This window comes from Eptesicus fuscus, chromosome 17 (genome assembly GCF_027574615.1).
Source record: "Eptesicus fuscus isolate TK198812 chromosome 17, DD_ASM_mEF_20220401, whole genome shotgun sequence".
NCBI classification, from domain to species: Eukaryota; Metazoa; Chordata; class Mammalia; order Chiroptera; family Vespertilionidae; genus Eptesicus; species Eptesicus fuscus.
This window is the reverse complement of record NC_072489.1, coordinates 43,538,114-43,553,925: the sequence shown is the minus strand read 5'-3', so window position 1 is coordinate 43,553,925 and position 15,812 is coordinate 43,538,114. Positions and strand designations below refer to the sequence as shown.

General features: G+C 56.0%; 1 protein-coding gene across 1 annotated transcript; it reads left to right on the top strand.

Moving 5' to 3' along the window:
* Positions 1-442: 442 nt before the first annotated feature.
* On the top strand, positions 443-8,123 carry POLL (DNA polymerase lambda). Its single transcript, XM_008144204.3, has 8 exons — positions 443-614; positions 1,363-1,657; positions 1,849-2,005; positions 2,376-2,693; positions 3,448-3,621; positions 4,178-4,306; positions 6,184-6,352; positions 6,780-8,123. Exons 1-8 carry the CDS (start codon positions 443-445, stop codon positions 7,142-7,144), a joined length of 1,779 nt encoding a protein of 592 aa, XP_008142426.3. The 3' UTR covers positions 7,145-8,123.
* The last annotated feature ends 7,689 nt before the right edge of the window (positions 8,124-15,812 follow it).

Here is a 15,812-nt window from a genome sequence, read left to right as displayed (position 1 = left end):
TTCCTCTGCGGGTCAGTGATAGGGGGAGAGAAAGATTATGTGGCGTTTGTGCAGAGTTCCACCCAATCTCCACTCCTCTTGGGAGCTCAAGTCCTTCCTAAAGATATAGCTCCATTTCCTAACTTGGCATCCCCTTTAGGGAAACCCCTTTGAGATGCAGCAGGGCAGACACTGAATCTTTAGAGCAATCCCTCTGAGGAATGATACTGTTTAGTGCCCCCCCCCAAAGTTCCCCCAATAGTTTCATTCTCCCCTCTCCCCCCATTTCCTCCAATACTCTGACTTTGAAAGGCTGGTGAGTGTAGAGCTAGGCTAAGCCACTGACGTTCAAATGGGTTTGGGGAGACCCTGGAGAACTGGGCTACTGCCCCCAAGGCCTGGTCAGTAGAGATTTCACCTCCATAGTCAAAGGAGTTGGGGAACCCCAGTTCTCGGTTTCTACATGACAGCTGCCCTGATCAACCCTGAAACAGAAAGGCCAGGATCCAGCCGTACCTCAATGGACCCCAGGGGCATCTTGAAAGCATTTCCCAAGCGGAAGAAAATCCTTGCCAATCCATCATCAAAAGCACCTGCAAAGATTCCCAAGAGGGAAGACGAAGAAGAAGCAAGAGGTGAGCGAACCCAATCTCAGAACCCACATTGTTCATGGCCAGAAGCAGATAGAGCTGACTCCGCCTGCCCAGGGCCTGCAGGTTGGTTTATACCCGCCTTGCAGTAGGCTTGGTCCCAGGTCTTTGACAGACCACCTGCTGTTATCTTCTACTCCACCCTGAGACCTCCATTAATCAGAAAATACTCTCTAGTCCCTAAGAAAATGACCAGCAGAATCCTTTGCTCTCCAGGAGGTTCCCTGCAGTGTGTGTGTGTGTGTGTGTGTGTGTGTGTGTGTGTGTGTGGCAGGGGGCGGGAGGATGGAGGGGAGGGGGCGGGGGGGGGGGGGGCGAGCAGAAATCCATCTCAGGCCCCTAGAGTTAAAAGATATTTTGTAGCCAAATTGACAAATAGATGGCAAAAACTTACATCAGGTGGGAAGGAAGGATCTATTAGAGTGTGAGGCCTATAAGGTATATATGCCTTGTGCCTGGTATACAGTAGGTATCTATGAATACTTGTTGAAAGAATAAATGAACAAAGTGGCTTATAGAATGCCTACAATGTGCCAGACACTGTTCTAGTTTGCCTCTTACATCAAGTGGTGACACATGAGGAAATGGACTGTGTGCTTGTGGTGGAACCCTCAGAAGACAGGTTGCCTGAATGGAAGAAAAATGATTGTTTGGGGGTAGAAGACTATAATGGGATCATTCGGATCAGGTCTGAAAGTTATGACAATTAGGCATATGGCTATCTCCTCCACAGAGTGGCTGAGTTCCCTGCGGGCCCATGTTGTGCCCACTGGCATTGGGCGAGCCCGGGCAGAACTCTTTGAGAAGCAGATTGTCCAACATGGTGGCCAGATATACTCTGCCCAGGCCCCAGGGGTCACTCACATTGTGGTGGATGATGGCATGGACTGTGAGCGAGCCCTTCGCCTCCTTAGACTGCCCCGGCTGCCCCCAGGTGCTCAGCTGGTAAAGTCAGCCTGGCTGAGCTTGTGCCTGCAGGAGAGAAGGCTGGTGGACACGGCAGGATTCAGCATCTTCATCCCCAACAGGTGGGCTGATCCCAGTCTTTCCTCAAATGTTTTCTGGCAGCATCTTGAGCTCTTTCTTTGGGTTATTAAAAATAACTCTCATTGTCTTAATTGTATACATTAGAAAACCAATGTTTCTGAGTAGGGAAGGATTGAGAGCAGAGCTAGGGTGAGACCTTTGGTGTCTTAACATCCCATCACCATCCCGGCAGGTACCTGGACCAACCACAGCTCAGTAAGGCAGACCAAGACTCTTCTACCGGAGCTTGTGAGGCTCTGCTCAGGACAGCCCTCTCTCCTCCCCCTACTCCCACTAGACCCGTATCTCCTCCCCAGAGGATAGAAGAAGCTCCAAACGCCCATGCCCAGGTAAGGAGCCTTTCAGCCCCAACAGCTCACTTTCCCTGGAAACTGGATCATAGAAACAGGGAGAGCCTAGTGGTTGTTCAGAAAGTCCGGGGCCCCTGAGAGAGGAGGGCTCTCTTATTGTGAAGCCATTTAGCTCTTCCCAACACTCATCCCTCCTATATTTGCCCAGATCCTATCTACCACATGCCGCTGGGCACCCTAGGGCTGGACCAAGAAGTCAAGTGGAACACATCCCCACACTTAAGGAAACCAAGTCAGATGCAGAAGACCCAGCCTAATTCTTGGGTCTCACTGGGAGACTCAACCCCCACCTTTGAGGAGCATTCCCGGGGGCATGAATTTATTGTCTCCTCTTCTTCCTTACCTCAAGCCCGGCTCTGATGATGAAACCAGTGACGGGGAAGAGACCCAAGTTAGCGCAGCTGATTTGGAAGCCCTGATCAGTGGCCGCTACCCCATCCCCCCTGAGGGGGATGGTGAGCCTAGCCCAGCCCCCGAGGGTCTGAATAAGTGGGTCTGTGCACAGCCTTCGAGTCAAAAGGCGACCAACCACAACACCCACATCACAGAAAAGCTGGACGTGCTGGCCAAAGCCTACAGCGTCCAGGGAGACAAGTGGAGGGCCCTGGGCTATGCCAAGGCCATCAATGCCCTCAAGAGCTTCCACAAGCCTGTCACCTCCTACCAGGTACTTGGGGGCTTGGGCGGGGGATATGGTCTTCTCTTCGCTGGCTAGAGGTTGGTGGAGGCACTGGCCACAAGTGGGGATCAGGTGGAGTGGTTAAGATTTTATGATGTCTGGGAATCGCACAAAAGAAAAAAAATGGGGAGACTGATGAAAGCAGTTTGGCAAAATCTTGATAATTGTAGAAGCTGGGTATTGGTTACTTGGGGGTTTGTTACACTGTTCTCTCTACTTTGGAATTTTTTCCATAATAAAGTTTTTAAAACGTTTAGACTCTGGAGGCCAACAGAGCCATGTTTGAATTCTGTTTTCCATCATTCACTAATTGTGTGACTTTAGGCAAGTTACTTAAACCCACTGAGTGTCAGTTTCTTCCCTAGTAAAAAGAGACTAAGAATAGTAACAAATCCAGTGTTCTGTGAGGACTAAATGAGATGATCTCTGTGGTGCACAGTTAGGCCTCAGTAAATGTTGGCTCTCTATTGTGATGATGATGACTAGTGTCACCATTATTGCCTTTTTTCTACTTCCTGTGCTGATCTCCACCCCTCTGGGAAGCAAAAGACAACTTAACCATCCCATTCCATCCAAACCTCTCATCTTCAGTTGTGCCCAAGCTTTACATAGCCATTAATTGCCAACTGGCTGACTGGCTTTTACTGGACATCTGCTAAAGGTGTCAGCTTCCCCACCCTCTGGCCCTACCCATCCCATCTTCTCACTCTTTTTTCCTGCCTCTGCCAACCCCTTCCTCTAGGAAGCCTGCAGTATCCCTGGGATTGGGAAACGGATGGCCGAGAAGATCATAGAGATCCTAGAAAGTGGACACCTGCGGAAGCTGGACCACATCAGCGATAGCGTGCCTGTCTTGGAACTCTTCTCTAATATTTGGGGAGCTGGAACCAAGACTGCCCAGATGTGGTACCAACAGGTCATACCTTGCCCCAGGCCCCTCTCAGTTTTGCTGTGTCTCAGAGCTCCTGACCTACAGTTCTCTTACCCTGTGCTCTGATGGGAATGAACCCAAACTATAGGGAGACCCATTTTTCAAAGGGACCAGGGCTCATGTAGATCCCTCTCCTAGCTCCCAGAACTGCCCTGTGGCTTGGTATACTTGAGGCATTAATCTGTGGCAGAGACGAGAGGTATGTTTCTCTGTCTCAGACCAGCAAGGGCCTTTCTGAAGAGGCCAGGCCTCAGGGCTGAGTATCCAGAGCAGTAGTTCCCGAATCTGGCCTGTCCAGATTCACCCCTAGACCAACAGAATCATGTTTTAGGCTTGTGGCAGGGCTCGACTGGGGCTTGTCTTCCGTGCCTCCTGCCTTTCCCAAGTCCACTGATTACAGACCCAACTGCTCCCCGGGGAGGTCCTGCCTCGGGTCTTCCTTGGAGTCTGGGGGTGATGGACGCCTTGTGTGTATGCTCATTCACTGCCTCTTCATTGGTCCTGGATCCTCATGGTGCCCCAACTGGCTTCTTTTCTCCAGGGTTTCCGGAGCTTAGAAGACATCCGCAACCAGGCCTCCCTGACTACCCAGCAGGCCATTGGCCTGAAGCATTACGATGACTTTCTGGAACGCATGCCCAGGGAGGAGGCTGCCGAGATTGAGCAGACAGTAAGCAGGTGTCTCAGAGCAGTGAGGAGAGCCAGGCCCTGCTGGAAGGTCAGGGCCTGGCTCAAAGCCAAGAACTCCTGATCCCTCAGCTGGGGAGCCTAACAGGCAGAGGAAGCTGTGGGTCACCAGAGGTTAGGATCAGGGAGGAAAGAGCGAGTCAAGACTAAAGCTCTGGTAGGGAACTACTTAAGGACATTGGGATTTGAGCTGTACTAGGTTAGCCTGGGTCAAGGCAGAGGTTCTTAACATTTGTGATTCACAAACTTCTTTGAGAACCTGGTGAAAACGTTCTCTCGAGAAGTTGTACAAATGTACAGCGTTTTATATCTCTTTCCAGACGTACGGACTTTCCGCAGCCCACCTGTTTGGGTTAGAGTTGGTGAAGAAGCCCAGTGCAAGTAGGATTAAGTTTGGGGTTAGAAGAAAGCTAGATGAAGAAGTGAGTTAAGGTTAGGCCTGAATTAGGAGTAAGTTTCTTAGTATTGGATGCTTTTAGTTAAGATTCGTGGTTGCCCTAGAAATAAGGTTTGGCCAAGATTAGGGTTTGGTTTAGAGGTGGATGATGGGTCAAGTTCGTATAACTGGCGTTGGGATTAGGAGCTGGTTGCTGTGGACAAGGTTTGGTCTAGGACGCTGATAGCGTAAACTCCACGGAAACTCTATGGACAGCTTAGTTGAAATCACTGCCAACTCTTCTCCAGGCCACAGGAATCTGAGGCTGGCGCAGGGGGATGAACAGGCCCCTTTGTTCACCCATCACCAGGCCTGGTGTCAGTGATGACACCGTCACTCAGCCACGGTGTCCAGGCAAGGAGAATGCCCCAGTGAGCCTCCGGGCCCTCCTGCCCACCTTGCCCGCTCCCCCATTGAAGGGCTCCAGCCTGGGAGTTTTTGATGGGATTACTCACCCTAGGCCACCTCCCGTCTTCTTGGGAGGCTCAAGAAGGGAGTGAGGGGATTAGCAGAGCCCCTTGTCAGGAGAATTGAGGTGTCATGGTTGAGGGTATTCAGGGCCCCAGAAATCTCAGTATCCTGGGGTGGAGGCGGGAGGCTATCTGCATATGAAAGGCCTTAGTGTCTCTGGGTAGAGGCTAATGGGCTTATCCCTCTCAATGAGGGATGACCCTTCAGCTGACAGTCTCCTCTGTCACAGCTCACTCCTCACCCCGTCTCATTCCTCCAAGGAAGGATGTGAGCATTGGCTCAGATTTGTCTTCCTCTCTCCCTTTACCTCCTTCCCCTCCCCTCCCTTCCCCTCCCCTCCCCTGCATCACAGGTGTAGCTCTATTTCTGGCCTCCTCTCCTCTCCTCCTCTCATCACAGATCTAGTTATATTTCTGGGTTCCATTTTCCCCAGGCTTGGGTCCAGGCCACCCTGCCAGCCACCTGTTCAGGCCTCAAGCCCCAACTCACACTCTGCCTATCGTACTCAATCCATAGCTACCCCAGGCTGCTGAGACCTGGCTGAGGGCTTTCAGGTCCCGGCCCTTGGTCCTAAGTGGGTTTCACAGACCTGGCACATGGGTTGGGGAGGGGCCACCAGAAGGCGTGTCTCTCTGCTCTGAAGGAGCCCTAAAGGGAAGATCAGTACTCTCCCTCAGAATCAGCATCGGCATCTTCTACGTCTCTTTCTCAGCCTGCCTCCCGGGTTGAGCGTCCTAGTGAAGCTAGAGAAGTGCTGCTCCCCAGGGTGGATCTCTGGCCTCTGCTCCCTGGGGCCCATTCCCTACGGCCTTGTTCACCTACCAGGGATTGGCTTGGGGCATAAGCTGGGAGGTGGGTTCCTGGGTCAGGGAAGGCCCTTGTGCTGACACAGGAGAGGAACTCCTTGAAGAGCTTAAGGTCCGCAGCCCCTCAGCCCTCATGCTCTTTCCCAGGTCCGGGAATCGGCTCAGGCCTTCAACCCTGGGCTGTTGTGCGTGGCCTGCGGTTCCTACCGACGGGGGAAAGCTACCTGTGGTGATGTGGACGTGCTGCTCACTCACCCGGATGGCCGGTCTCACCAGGGCATCTTCAGTCGCCTCCTTGACAGCCTTCGGCAGCGAGGTAAAAGCTCCATCTCTGGGTGAGCAGGTTGGCAGGGGCCAGGGCAGGGCTAGGCGGCCCCCAGGAGGGAGAGCCTCAAAGCCACAATCTCTAGGCAGGAAGCAGGGCAAGGTTGCTTCATGAGAATCCCACCTTGTGGCCAGAGCCATTTCAGGGAAGAGATGAAACAGCCCCACACCACACAGGTGCTCAGTACCACCTGCAGGTTGCGTGTCTCATCTGGTCCTCCTGTGACACTAGGGGGTGGGAGGAATTTCTATGCACATTTTACAGGTAAGGAGACAGGCCCAGAGAGGGCAAGGTCACCCAGCAAGTAAATGGGTCACCTGGGACTAGAGGACCCAGGATGATCCGGAGAGAGCTGGGAGGATGGGATGGCCCAGGCCTGGCTCCTAGCCCTCCCGTCAGCCCTCCTATGTCGGGCCAGGGTTCCTGACTGATGACTTGGTGAGCCAGGAGGAGAACGGTCAGCAGCAGAAGTACCTGGGTGTGTGCCAGCTCCCAGGACCAGGGCGACGGCACCGACGACTGGACATCATCATTGTGCCCTACAGCGAGTTTGCGTGCGCCCTGCTCTACTTCACCGGCTCTGCCCACTTCAACCGCTCCATGCGGGCTCTGGCCAAGACCAAGGGCATGAGCTTGTCGGAGCACGCCCTCAGCACAGCTGTGGTGCGGGACAGCCGAGGTCTCAAGGTGGGGTCTGGCCGAGTGCTTCCCACCCCGACTGAGAAGGATGTCTTCAGGCTCCTAGGCCTGCCCTACCGAGAACCAGCTGAGCGGGACTGGTGACCATGGTCGAGGCGGAAGGGGTACCCATTGGACCAGCTGCCCCAGCTGGCTTCCCGGTACTCCTCTCTGGCTGAACCTCACCACTTCAATCACCAGCTCCCTGGGCCTGAGGGAAAGGGCCAGCCTAGCTCCCAGGCTCTGCCCTGCCCTCCCCTGACAAGGGAGGCTGCTCTCCCTTCTGCACACAGCTGCCCTTGGTAGAAGCTTGCACGTGGCCCATTGCCCCACGTTAAGCAGGAACCGGTGGCTGGTTTGAAGCCAGCTCTTGTGCTGAAGGCCCGGGCATCCCCTTCCTCTACCCTGAGGAGGGTCTAGCTGCTGGGGGTGGGATGGGGCTGCAGGGGTGAGGCGAGCAGCTCTGGCCCAGCATTACCCAAGACCCTTTGGAGCAGGAGAATGAACCACTTCGCGTACTCCCTCTACCCACCCCACTTCCTGTGCAGCTGGAGGTGTTGGGAGAGGGTGCCTCAGGCTCCGTGAGGACAGCATTGGAAGACCCAGGGGCCCAGTAAAGTGCGTTTGACATTCAACCTGCCTGTGGTCTGAGCTGCTGCAGCCCCTGCCTGCCTTCTTCCACCAGGTGGGCATGAAGAGGGGACTGAGTGGGAGCCCCGAAATGCAAGTTAGCTGCTCTTCTATAGGCCAGGCCCGAGTCAGCTCCTGAACCCAGAAGGACACTGGTGGACGTGGAAAGGGAGAACTCCTGGAGTCAGGCATTTAGGGGTGCCTGTCTTCCCATCAGCACCTCCTGTGGGCCCTGCCCTGGAACAGGCTTTCTGGGAACATGAACAAAGACTAGCCCCGTTGGCATGGCTCAGTGATTGAGCGTCAACCTATGAACCTGGAAGTCATGGTTCGATTCATCGTCAGGGCACATGCCCGGGTTGCGGGCTCGAACCCCAGTGTGGGGTGTGCAGGAGGCATCTCATCAATGATTCTCTCTCATCATTGATGTTTCTCTCTCCCTTTCCCTCCCTCTCTGAAATCAATAAAAAAAAATATTTTTTTAAAAAGTGGCAAAGACTCATTAGGAACAACTAAATGGTGACCTGTGTGCCATTGTCAAGGATGAGGCAGTCAAGGAAGGCTGCCTGGAGGAGGGGAGGGGCAGACTGGCAGGGAAATAGCCTATTTGAGAGGTTTAAGCAGGCTCTGGAAATAACAGGAACCCGCTTTAGAGGGACTGCGGTATGCTGGGAGTCGGGAGAAGGCTAGGCTGGTGGGGGACGGAAAGTCAAGCTGAGGGGCTGAGTTCGATAGAGCAGATAGGAGCAAGTCCAGCTAGTGGCATTGAGATCATTTTCAGAGGCTGGACCTTGCAGGATGGAGAATTCGGTGGGGGGAGTGGGGGGATATGGGAGAATTTGGTGAGGGGAATGAAGGTATAGGGGGGATTTTTAGAGCATAAGGGGAGCTCTGGGTGCAGAGCTGGGCTCAAACCTGAGTGCACTGGCTGCGAGGCAGGGTGGGGTCGGTCTCTGTCAGTAACTTACAGGGTCCCAGAGCTGCCCTTTGTTGACCTGGTTTCAGTCAGGGGACCCCAGCAGCCTTCGTTCAGAACCCTGACGTCCAAGCCGTGCGGCCTTGTCTGCACGGGTCATGCAGGGAAGGAACCGAAGGCCAGGGAGTCTGAGGCCCCTGTCACAGCTCAGTACCAACCAGAGACAGCTCCCTCACCGGCCTGGAGACCTTGTGAGGCGGGAGCCTCTCCCTCAGGGCTTCTGCTCCCAGGCAGGTGAGGCTGCCCAGGGCCTGGAGTGGACAAGAGGAGCTGGGGAATCCCTGGGCCCCCCAGGAGTTAGGGCTGCTTTTGTCCTTGCTCCAGGCCTGCTAGTTCTACTCGGGACTGCGCCCTCGGGGCCCCCACCCCCAGAAAGGTCAGCGTTGGCAGAAGCCCAAAGCCTGGGATGGTGGGGTCCAAACGAGGCCATTGCTTCTCTCCTTTTGCTTCCCACTTCCGTGCCCCTAGTCTCAGCCGGCACGGAGGAACTGGGCCTCCAGGGCTAGGAGAAGAGGCAATCAGTGGATCTTGGGGTAGCTTGGCCAGTTAACCTATACACAGACCTCCCCAGAACCAAGGGGAGGAATAGTGCTGACTTCTACGTCTGAAACCAGGGGCCCCCATTCCTGCCACCCCCCTCCCATCAGGAGACTCCGAGTTCCAGAGACCACCTTCAGACCAAACTCCTGGTTCCCCCTGGCAAGGGCACAGGAAATCACAGGGTACAAAGGCAGAGTGCCCATATCCTCCAGAGAGCCATCCGGAGGGTGGTCTCGGCTGCACACGCTGACACAGGAGCCCAGGAAAAGAGCTGATGGGGAGATTGCTGTGTCTTGAGGTTACCCAGTTTGGGGGAGGGGTGGTTCTCTGAGTGCAAAGGAAGCCAAGAGTGGTTGAGGGATCCCCCAGCCACCTGAGAGCCTGCCCCTGGTTTTCAGCCCAGTGCGCCATCCTATTGGAAAGGGAGACTGAATTCAGAGCGCAGGTAGAAACGGGCATTCTCTCCAGCTACTGGGAACCCCCAAATCACCGCCCAATCACCACCTGGTCCTGAGGAGGGGGAGACAGCACCACAAGCTTCCTGCCCCTAGCCCAGCCATTGTCACTCTGTCCCTGAGCCAGAGGTGCCCCTGGTCAGACCACATGTATGGTAGAATAATGGTTCCCCAAAGATGTCTACACCCTAATCCCTGATACCTGTGAGTATGTTATCTTACCGGTGAAAGGGACCTTGCAGATGTCCTCAAGCTTTATTTTGAGGTGAGATTATCCTGGATTATCCAGTGGGCCCAATCTCATCACGAATCCTTAAAAGGGGAGAACATTTCCCGGCTACAGTCGGAGAGAGACAAGACAAGGGAAGAAGGGTCAGAGAGATGCGATGTTTCTGGCTTTGATGATAAAGGTGCCACCAGCTAAGGAATGTGGGTGGCCTCTAGAAGCCGGAGGAGGCAAGGACACATTGTACTCTAGAACCTTCATAAGGGCATGCAGCCCCGGAAGGCAAACACCTTTCCAGGCCTCCCTGCCATCTCAGAGATCAACCTCACCAGATACTATAGCTGTCGGGGTACCTAATGCTACTCAGACTCTACAGACACCCCGGAGCTGCCCCAGCCCCAAGATCTTTAGCTCTTTGTTCACCATGCCTTTCAGTCAAGGCGCCAGCCAGCTAGTTTTCCAGAACCCCTAAGCCACTCGGCAATCCTGTTTCTGAGCTCTGGAAAAGGGGGACCCCAAGCTGAAGTCCCAGAGCTGGCCCGAGACGGGCAAGGCCTCATCCTCATCATCTGAACTGGGGCCTCTGCAAGCCCTGGTCCGCCCCACCATGGGCGTCGGTGAGGCCAGAAGAGACCTAGAGAGAACACTGCTGGAAAGGCCAGAAGAGGAGGAGGAGCAGGGGTAGAGGGACTGTGGGGAGGGCTCTGAGGATGCCACTGGGGGACCGTCCAGTTGACCCTCCATATCTGCAGGTGCTGCATCTGCAGATTTAACCAACTGCAGATGGAAAATATGTTTTAAAGTTACATTGTTGCTGACCTGTACTATGTAGTTAGGCCTATGATGGTCGCATCTTACTGAACATGTACAGACTTTTTCTTGTCATTGGTCCCTAAACAATGCAATATAACACCTATTCACAAAGCATTTTCTTGCATTAGGTATTTTAAGTAATCTAGAGATGATTTAAAGTATACCAGAGGCCTGGCCGGTATGGCTCAGTGGTTGAGCGTCGACCTATGAACCAGGAGCTCATGGTTCAATTCAAAAAGCACCCGTATACCAGAGGACGGGTGTAGGTTATATGCAAAGATGACACCATTTTGTAAGGGACTTGAACACCCACAGATGTTGCTATCCATGGGGGTTCTGGAACGAATCCCCCGCGGGTACTGAGAGGCTACCGTGCAGGTACCCGGTGAGGGGTCCTTAGCTGCTTGAGTGCCTGGCCCTTTGCTCCTCTGGACGGAGGCCTAGCCCGGACCGAGCAGGCTCGGGGCCCCAAACGTCCCTTTTACAGCGAGACCCCCTCAGCCTCACCGCCCTCACCCAAGTGGGCTGGGTTCCTCAGCGGGGCTCTCGCTGTGCCTAATGTGCACTTCCAGGCCCTGTGTGCACCGCGTGTTCGTGATTTTGTGTCTGTGTGCGTGTGTGGGTAACTGGCTGTGTGTCCGTATGTCTGTCTAGAGCTCTGTGCGCATGCCCCTGTGCTGTCAGGGTCTCAGGCAGGGCCGCGGGGCTGGCAGGAGGGTCCCTGGGGTCCCCAGAGGTGCCAGGCAGGGACCGCAGGAGGTGGTGGAGCCCCTGCCGGGCTCTGGACTCTGGGTGCCTGTGTCCGTGGAGGCGGCCGCAGGGCGGGCCGCCTGCGTCAGCCTTGAGCGGCCATCAATAGCGTGCGGTTAATTAATTTGATGGGAACAGCAGGGACCGCCGTTTGCATTTAGTGAAGTTCCAGGAACTTCCAACCTCATCTTCATAATTGGCCTCATAAATTGTAAGAAAGAGAGAGATCAGCAAAGCGGGAGGGAGGAGGGGCCGCCCGTCCGTCCTTATTTAATTTTATTGCTGAAATTCATCTTTTTAGCCTCCTCCGGAATCGGCTCTCCCTGCCGGATTTGCCTAATCATGATAAATTAATATTCATTTCCCCACCTCTTACCCAGCTCCCGCGCTCGGAGGGAGTTGGGGAGGGTCTCCTCCCAGCCCCTCCGTCAGGCCTTGGTGGGAGCCTGTGGGGTGGGGACCGTGAAGGGGAATTTGCATGCAGAACAGAGAGTGGAGCCTGGGGAGGGCTGGGGGAGCCTGGGGGGAGGGGGGCTGTTACCTTAGGGGGTGGGGGTGATTGACTTGGGCTCCCAGATGGGAGGCTTCTGAGGCCCCTGCCTCTCCCTGGGCAGGGTCAGCCCAGAGGGTCCAGGTGCTGGATCAACTGCCCCTGCCCAGCGAGGGCGAGGGGAGGGCAGGAGGAGCCCTAGAGGGCTATTTGGAACGCAGAGCTGGGACTGGGGCGGACAGGATGGATTTGGGAGATGAACGTGGAAGGCCAGCCTGAGTTGAGAGGTTGACCTGGTTTTTGCCCCTCTACCCCACCAACTAGGTGCAGGCCGTCTTGCCCTGCAGACTCCAGGGGGGACCCGTCCTCGTGCGTGGGCCTCATAGGCCCTGATGATCTCTGCCTAACGGGAGGCTCCTCTCTGCTCCCCCACAGCGCAGCCCAGCTGGATGGCTGGGCCCCTCACCCTGGGTGCCTTGGCCGTGCTGTGCGGCTGTGCCGGCTACTGCTCTTCCGGAAAGGCCCCTTTGAAGGCCTGCGGGAGGGCGTTGCTGGAGGATTATGTAGTCCTGCCCTTCTAGGGGCAGTGGGATCCCAAAAGTCCAAAGATCAAAATTCTCTCTTCTTCTGTCACAGTTAGTACGCGAGACCTGGCAGAATTCTAGATTTCATCCAGCCCCTTGCCCCATTTTACAGATGAGGAGAGTGAGGACCAGAAGGGGAGGTGACCCAAGGTCACACAGAAGCCAGGGGGACTGAGACTAGGATGGAGGGACGCTTCCATCCCACCTTGGAGGCTGGGTGTGATGGGAGGACTCTAACAAAGACCTCCAGTGACCCTGGCTCTTGTAGGACCCCCGTTCCTGTTGAGTGTGAGAGGAACCTTTCAGCGATGATGCGGTGCTACTCCTGTGGTTATGTTACCTTCTACGGCAAAAGGGGAATGATCTGGGCAGGCCTGGCCTAATCACATCAGCCCTTCAAAAGCAGAGTTCTCTCTGGCCAGTAGCAGAAGGCGCAGTCAGGGAAATTCAGAGCACGAGGAGGATCCCCCTGCCTTTGCTGGCTTTGCCGATGGAGGAGGCCTTGTGCAAGAACCAGGGAGAGTCCCCAGGGAGCTGAGAGCAGCCCCAGCTGACAGCCAGCAAGTCCTACAACCACAGTGAACTGTATTCTGCCACCAACAAGAATGAGCCTGGAAGCTGATCTTCCCCAGAGCTTCCAGATAAGAGCTCCGCTCAGCCAACACCTTGATTTCAGCCCTGTGAGAACTTCAGAAGTGAATTCAGCTGCACCTGCTGGGACTTCTGACCTACAGAACTATCTATAATCATAAAAGGGAAGCATGCAGCCCTGGCCGGTTTGGCTCGGTGGATAGAGCATTGGCCTGCGGACTGAAAGGTCCCAGGTTCGATTCCGGTCAAGGGCATGTACCTTGGTTGCGGGCACATCCCCAGTAGGGGGTGTGCAGGAGGCAGCTGATCGATGTTTCTAACTCTCTATCCCTCTCCCTTCTTCTCTGTAAAAAATCAATAAAATATATTTTAAAAAAAGGGTAACATGCAAATCGACCGAACAGCGGATCAACCGGTTGCTATGACATGCACTGACCACGAGGGGGCAGACGCTCAATGCAGGAGCTGCCCCCTGGTGGTCAGTGTGCTCCCACAGGGGGAGCGCTGCTCAGCCATAAGCTGACGCCTCCACCACATCACTAAGGATGTCCGACTGCAGCGTAGGCCGCTCCCTAAGCCCTCAGTCGGACATCCCCTGAGGGCTCCTGGACTGCTAAAGGGCGCAGGCTGGGCTGAGGAACCCCCACCCCCACCCCCAGTGCACGAATGTCGTGCACCGGGCCTCTAGTGAGATAATAAATGGGTCTCGTTTTAAGGGGCACCTTCAGGGTCTGGCCCCGGAGTGAGGACCCAGAGGCCATGCCCTTCCTCTCCCAGCCAGGAAACAGTCCTGGAGCTCTGGGCAGCCCCAGCTTCCCACTCAGGGGCCAAGGACTGCAGTCCCCACGTCAGGGCTGAGAACCGATGTCCCCTACCTTAAAGGCCTCCCGAGCCTCCCCGACCCAAGTTCCTGTGGAAGCCACAGGCCCTGGTGATGGAGGCGGGCCCCAGGGAGATGGCCTGGAGGAACCCCACCTGCCGCCCTGCCAAGTGTATGGACTGCAGACTCCCCTCCAGAACCTGGCTCCACGGGCCAGAGAATGCTCTCCTGCCCTGGCTGGGTAGCTCAGTTGGTTAGAGCACCAACCCAATACACCAAGGTTGTGTCCCCCCACAGGACACATGCAAAAATCAACTACAGCAAATCCATGTCTCCGAGTCTCTGTCTCTCCCCGCTCCCCTCTAAAATCAATAAATAAAACAATTTTAAAGAAAATGGCTCTCCACTCCACGCTTCGAGTGTGTTTTTCTGGATCTCACTCCCTCCATCCCATAGGAAAGGCAAACGGGCCTCCCTGGGATGTGGAGTGGGGGTGGCTGCTCCGAAGCAGGGGGATGGTGGGACAGGGGAATGCCCCAGGGGGTATCCTCAGGGGCAGGGGAGTCCCCCTGAACGGGTATTTGGAGGCGGAGGCGGCCGCCAGCGGAGTGGGGCGGGTATTGAGGCCAATGAGCGCGTTTCCCGAAAGACGCCAGCAGAGGGCGCGCGAGGACCGGAGAAGAGGTCCGGCGGCTTGCTGGGGCGGGGGGTGGGGGTGCAGTAGAAGGGGCGGCCCGTGCGGCCGAGGAACCGTCCAGGGGGGCTTCTCCCGGAGCTCTGGGGGTGGGGAGTGGGGCTGGAAGGGTCCGGACTACGCTATGGCAATGCGGCCCCTCGCTCCTCTGCAGGAGGCGGCCCGGCCGATGGGGATGTGGCCCAGCGCGCCCCACCGCGGGGTGACCCTCCCCTTACCCAGTAGGGGAGCAGGGTCTGCGGATCCGGGACTGGAGATGTTGATGCTGAACCGAGTGGGACCCCTTTCCCAGACTCGCCTTTGGTCTGGACTCTGGGCTTCCGTTTTCCCCCGGGTGAGTTCTGCTCTTGTTCCTGGAAGCTCTAAATTGAGACCAGGTGGGGTGAAACGGCCCAAGGAGAGAAAACCGGTATTTCCCGTGTCCCTACCGCCTTCCCTCCTCAGCCTGGGACACGGAGCTTGGGGGAGGGGGTGGGGAAAGAGGGGAGAGGAGCAAAAAGTGAGTGACGGAGGGAAAGAAGCAATGGAAGGGGGGCGTGGAGGAGGAGGCCGGGGAGGCAGGTGGAGTGGGTGGGCCAGAAGAGGGACCCACCTCCCTCAGGGAAGCTCTCCTGAGATCGGGGCCATCAGCTCCCACTGTATCCTTGGAGCCATCACTCTGCCCAGGGCGCCCTCCAGCCGCCGTGATTTATGGCTGGGCCCGGCCCGGCGACCTTGGACGGATAACGAATGACGGGTCAATAACGCTACAGAAAGAGTGAACGGGGCGGGGAGGAGGGGCGCGGCCCGGTGGCCGGCTGCCCCTCCCGGCAGACGCCTTGCTGGCGGTTCCCCAGGGCTCCCAGCAGGTCCGAGGTGAGCGTTAGCGCAGCTGAAATAGTGGGCGAGGAGGCAGGGACCAGAACACACTGGAGAGACCCGCAGTGGATCCCAGGTGGGTGAGGGAGACAGGTGGGGTCCCGGGAAGTCTCCCTCCCATTCTGTACACGGGAGCAGGAAACGTCACACGTTGGGAAGTCTAAGTGAGCAGGTGGAGGCCCTCTCAGGCAGAAATAGAAACAATGGTGTTCGCTCCCCGCTTGTGCCCCTTCCACCAGGCTCCTACCCCCGCCTCCATCTCTGGAGGTGTCCTCGGCCTACCCCAAGCTACCTGCAGTCCTAGTGTTTACTTTAGCTGTGGGGCACCTCATATTTGCCCTGTGTC

What these genes read in the sequence shown, in the direction of transcription:
- POLL (XM_008144204.3), top strand. Translation starts at nt 443, where the DNA reads ATGACAGCTGCCCTGATCAACCCTGAAACAGAAAGGCCAGGATCCAGC. An exon ending in AGACGAAGAAGAAGCAAGAG is followed by an intron (nt 615 to 1,362) that starts GTGAGCGAACCC and finishes TCTCCTCCACAG; the next exon opens with AGTGGCTGAGTTCCCTGCGG. An exon ending in AGCATCTTCATCCCCAACAG is followed by an intron (nt 1,658 to 1,848) that starts GTGGGCTGATCC and finishes CCATCCCGGCAG; the next exon opens with GTACCTGGACCAACCACAGC.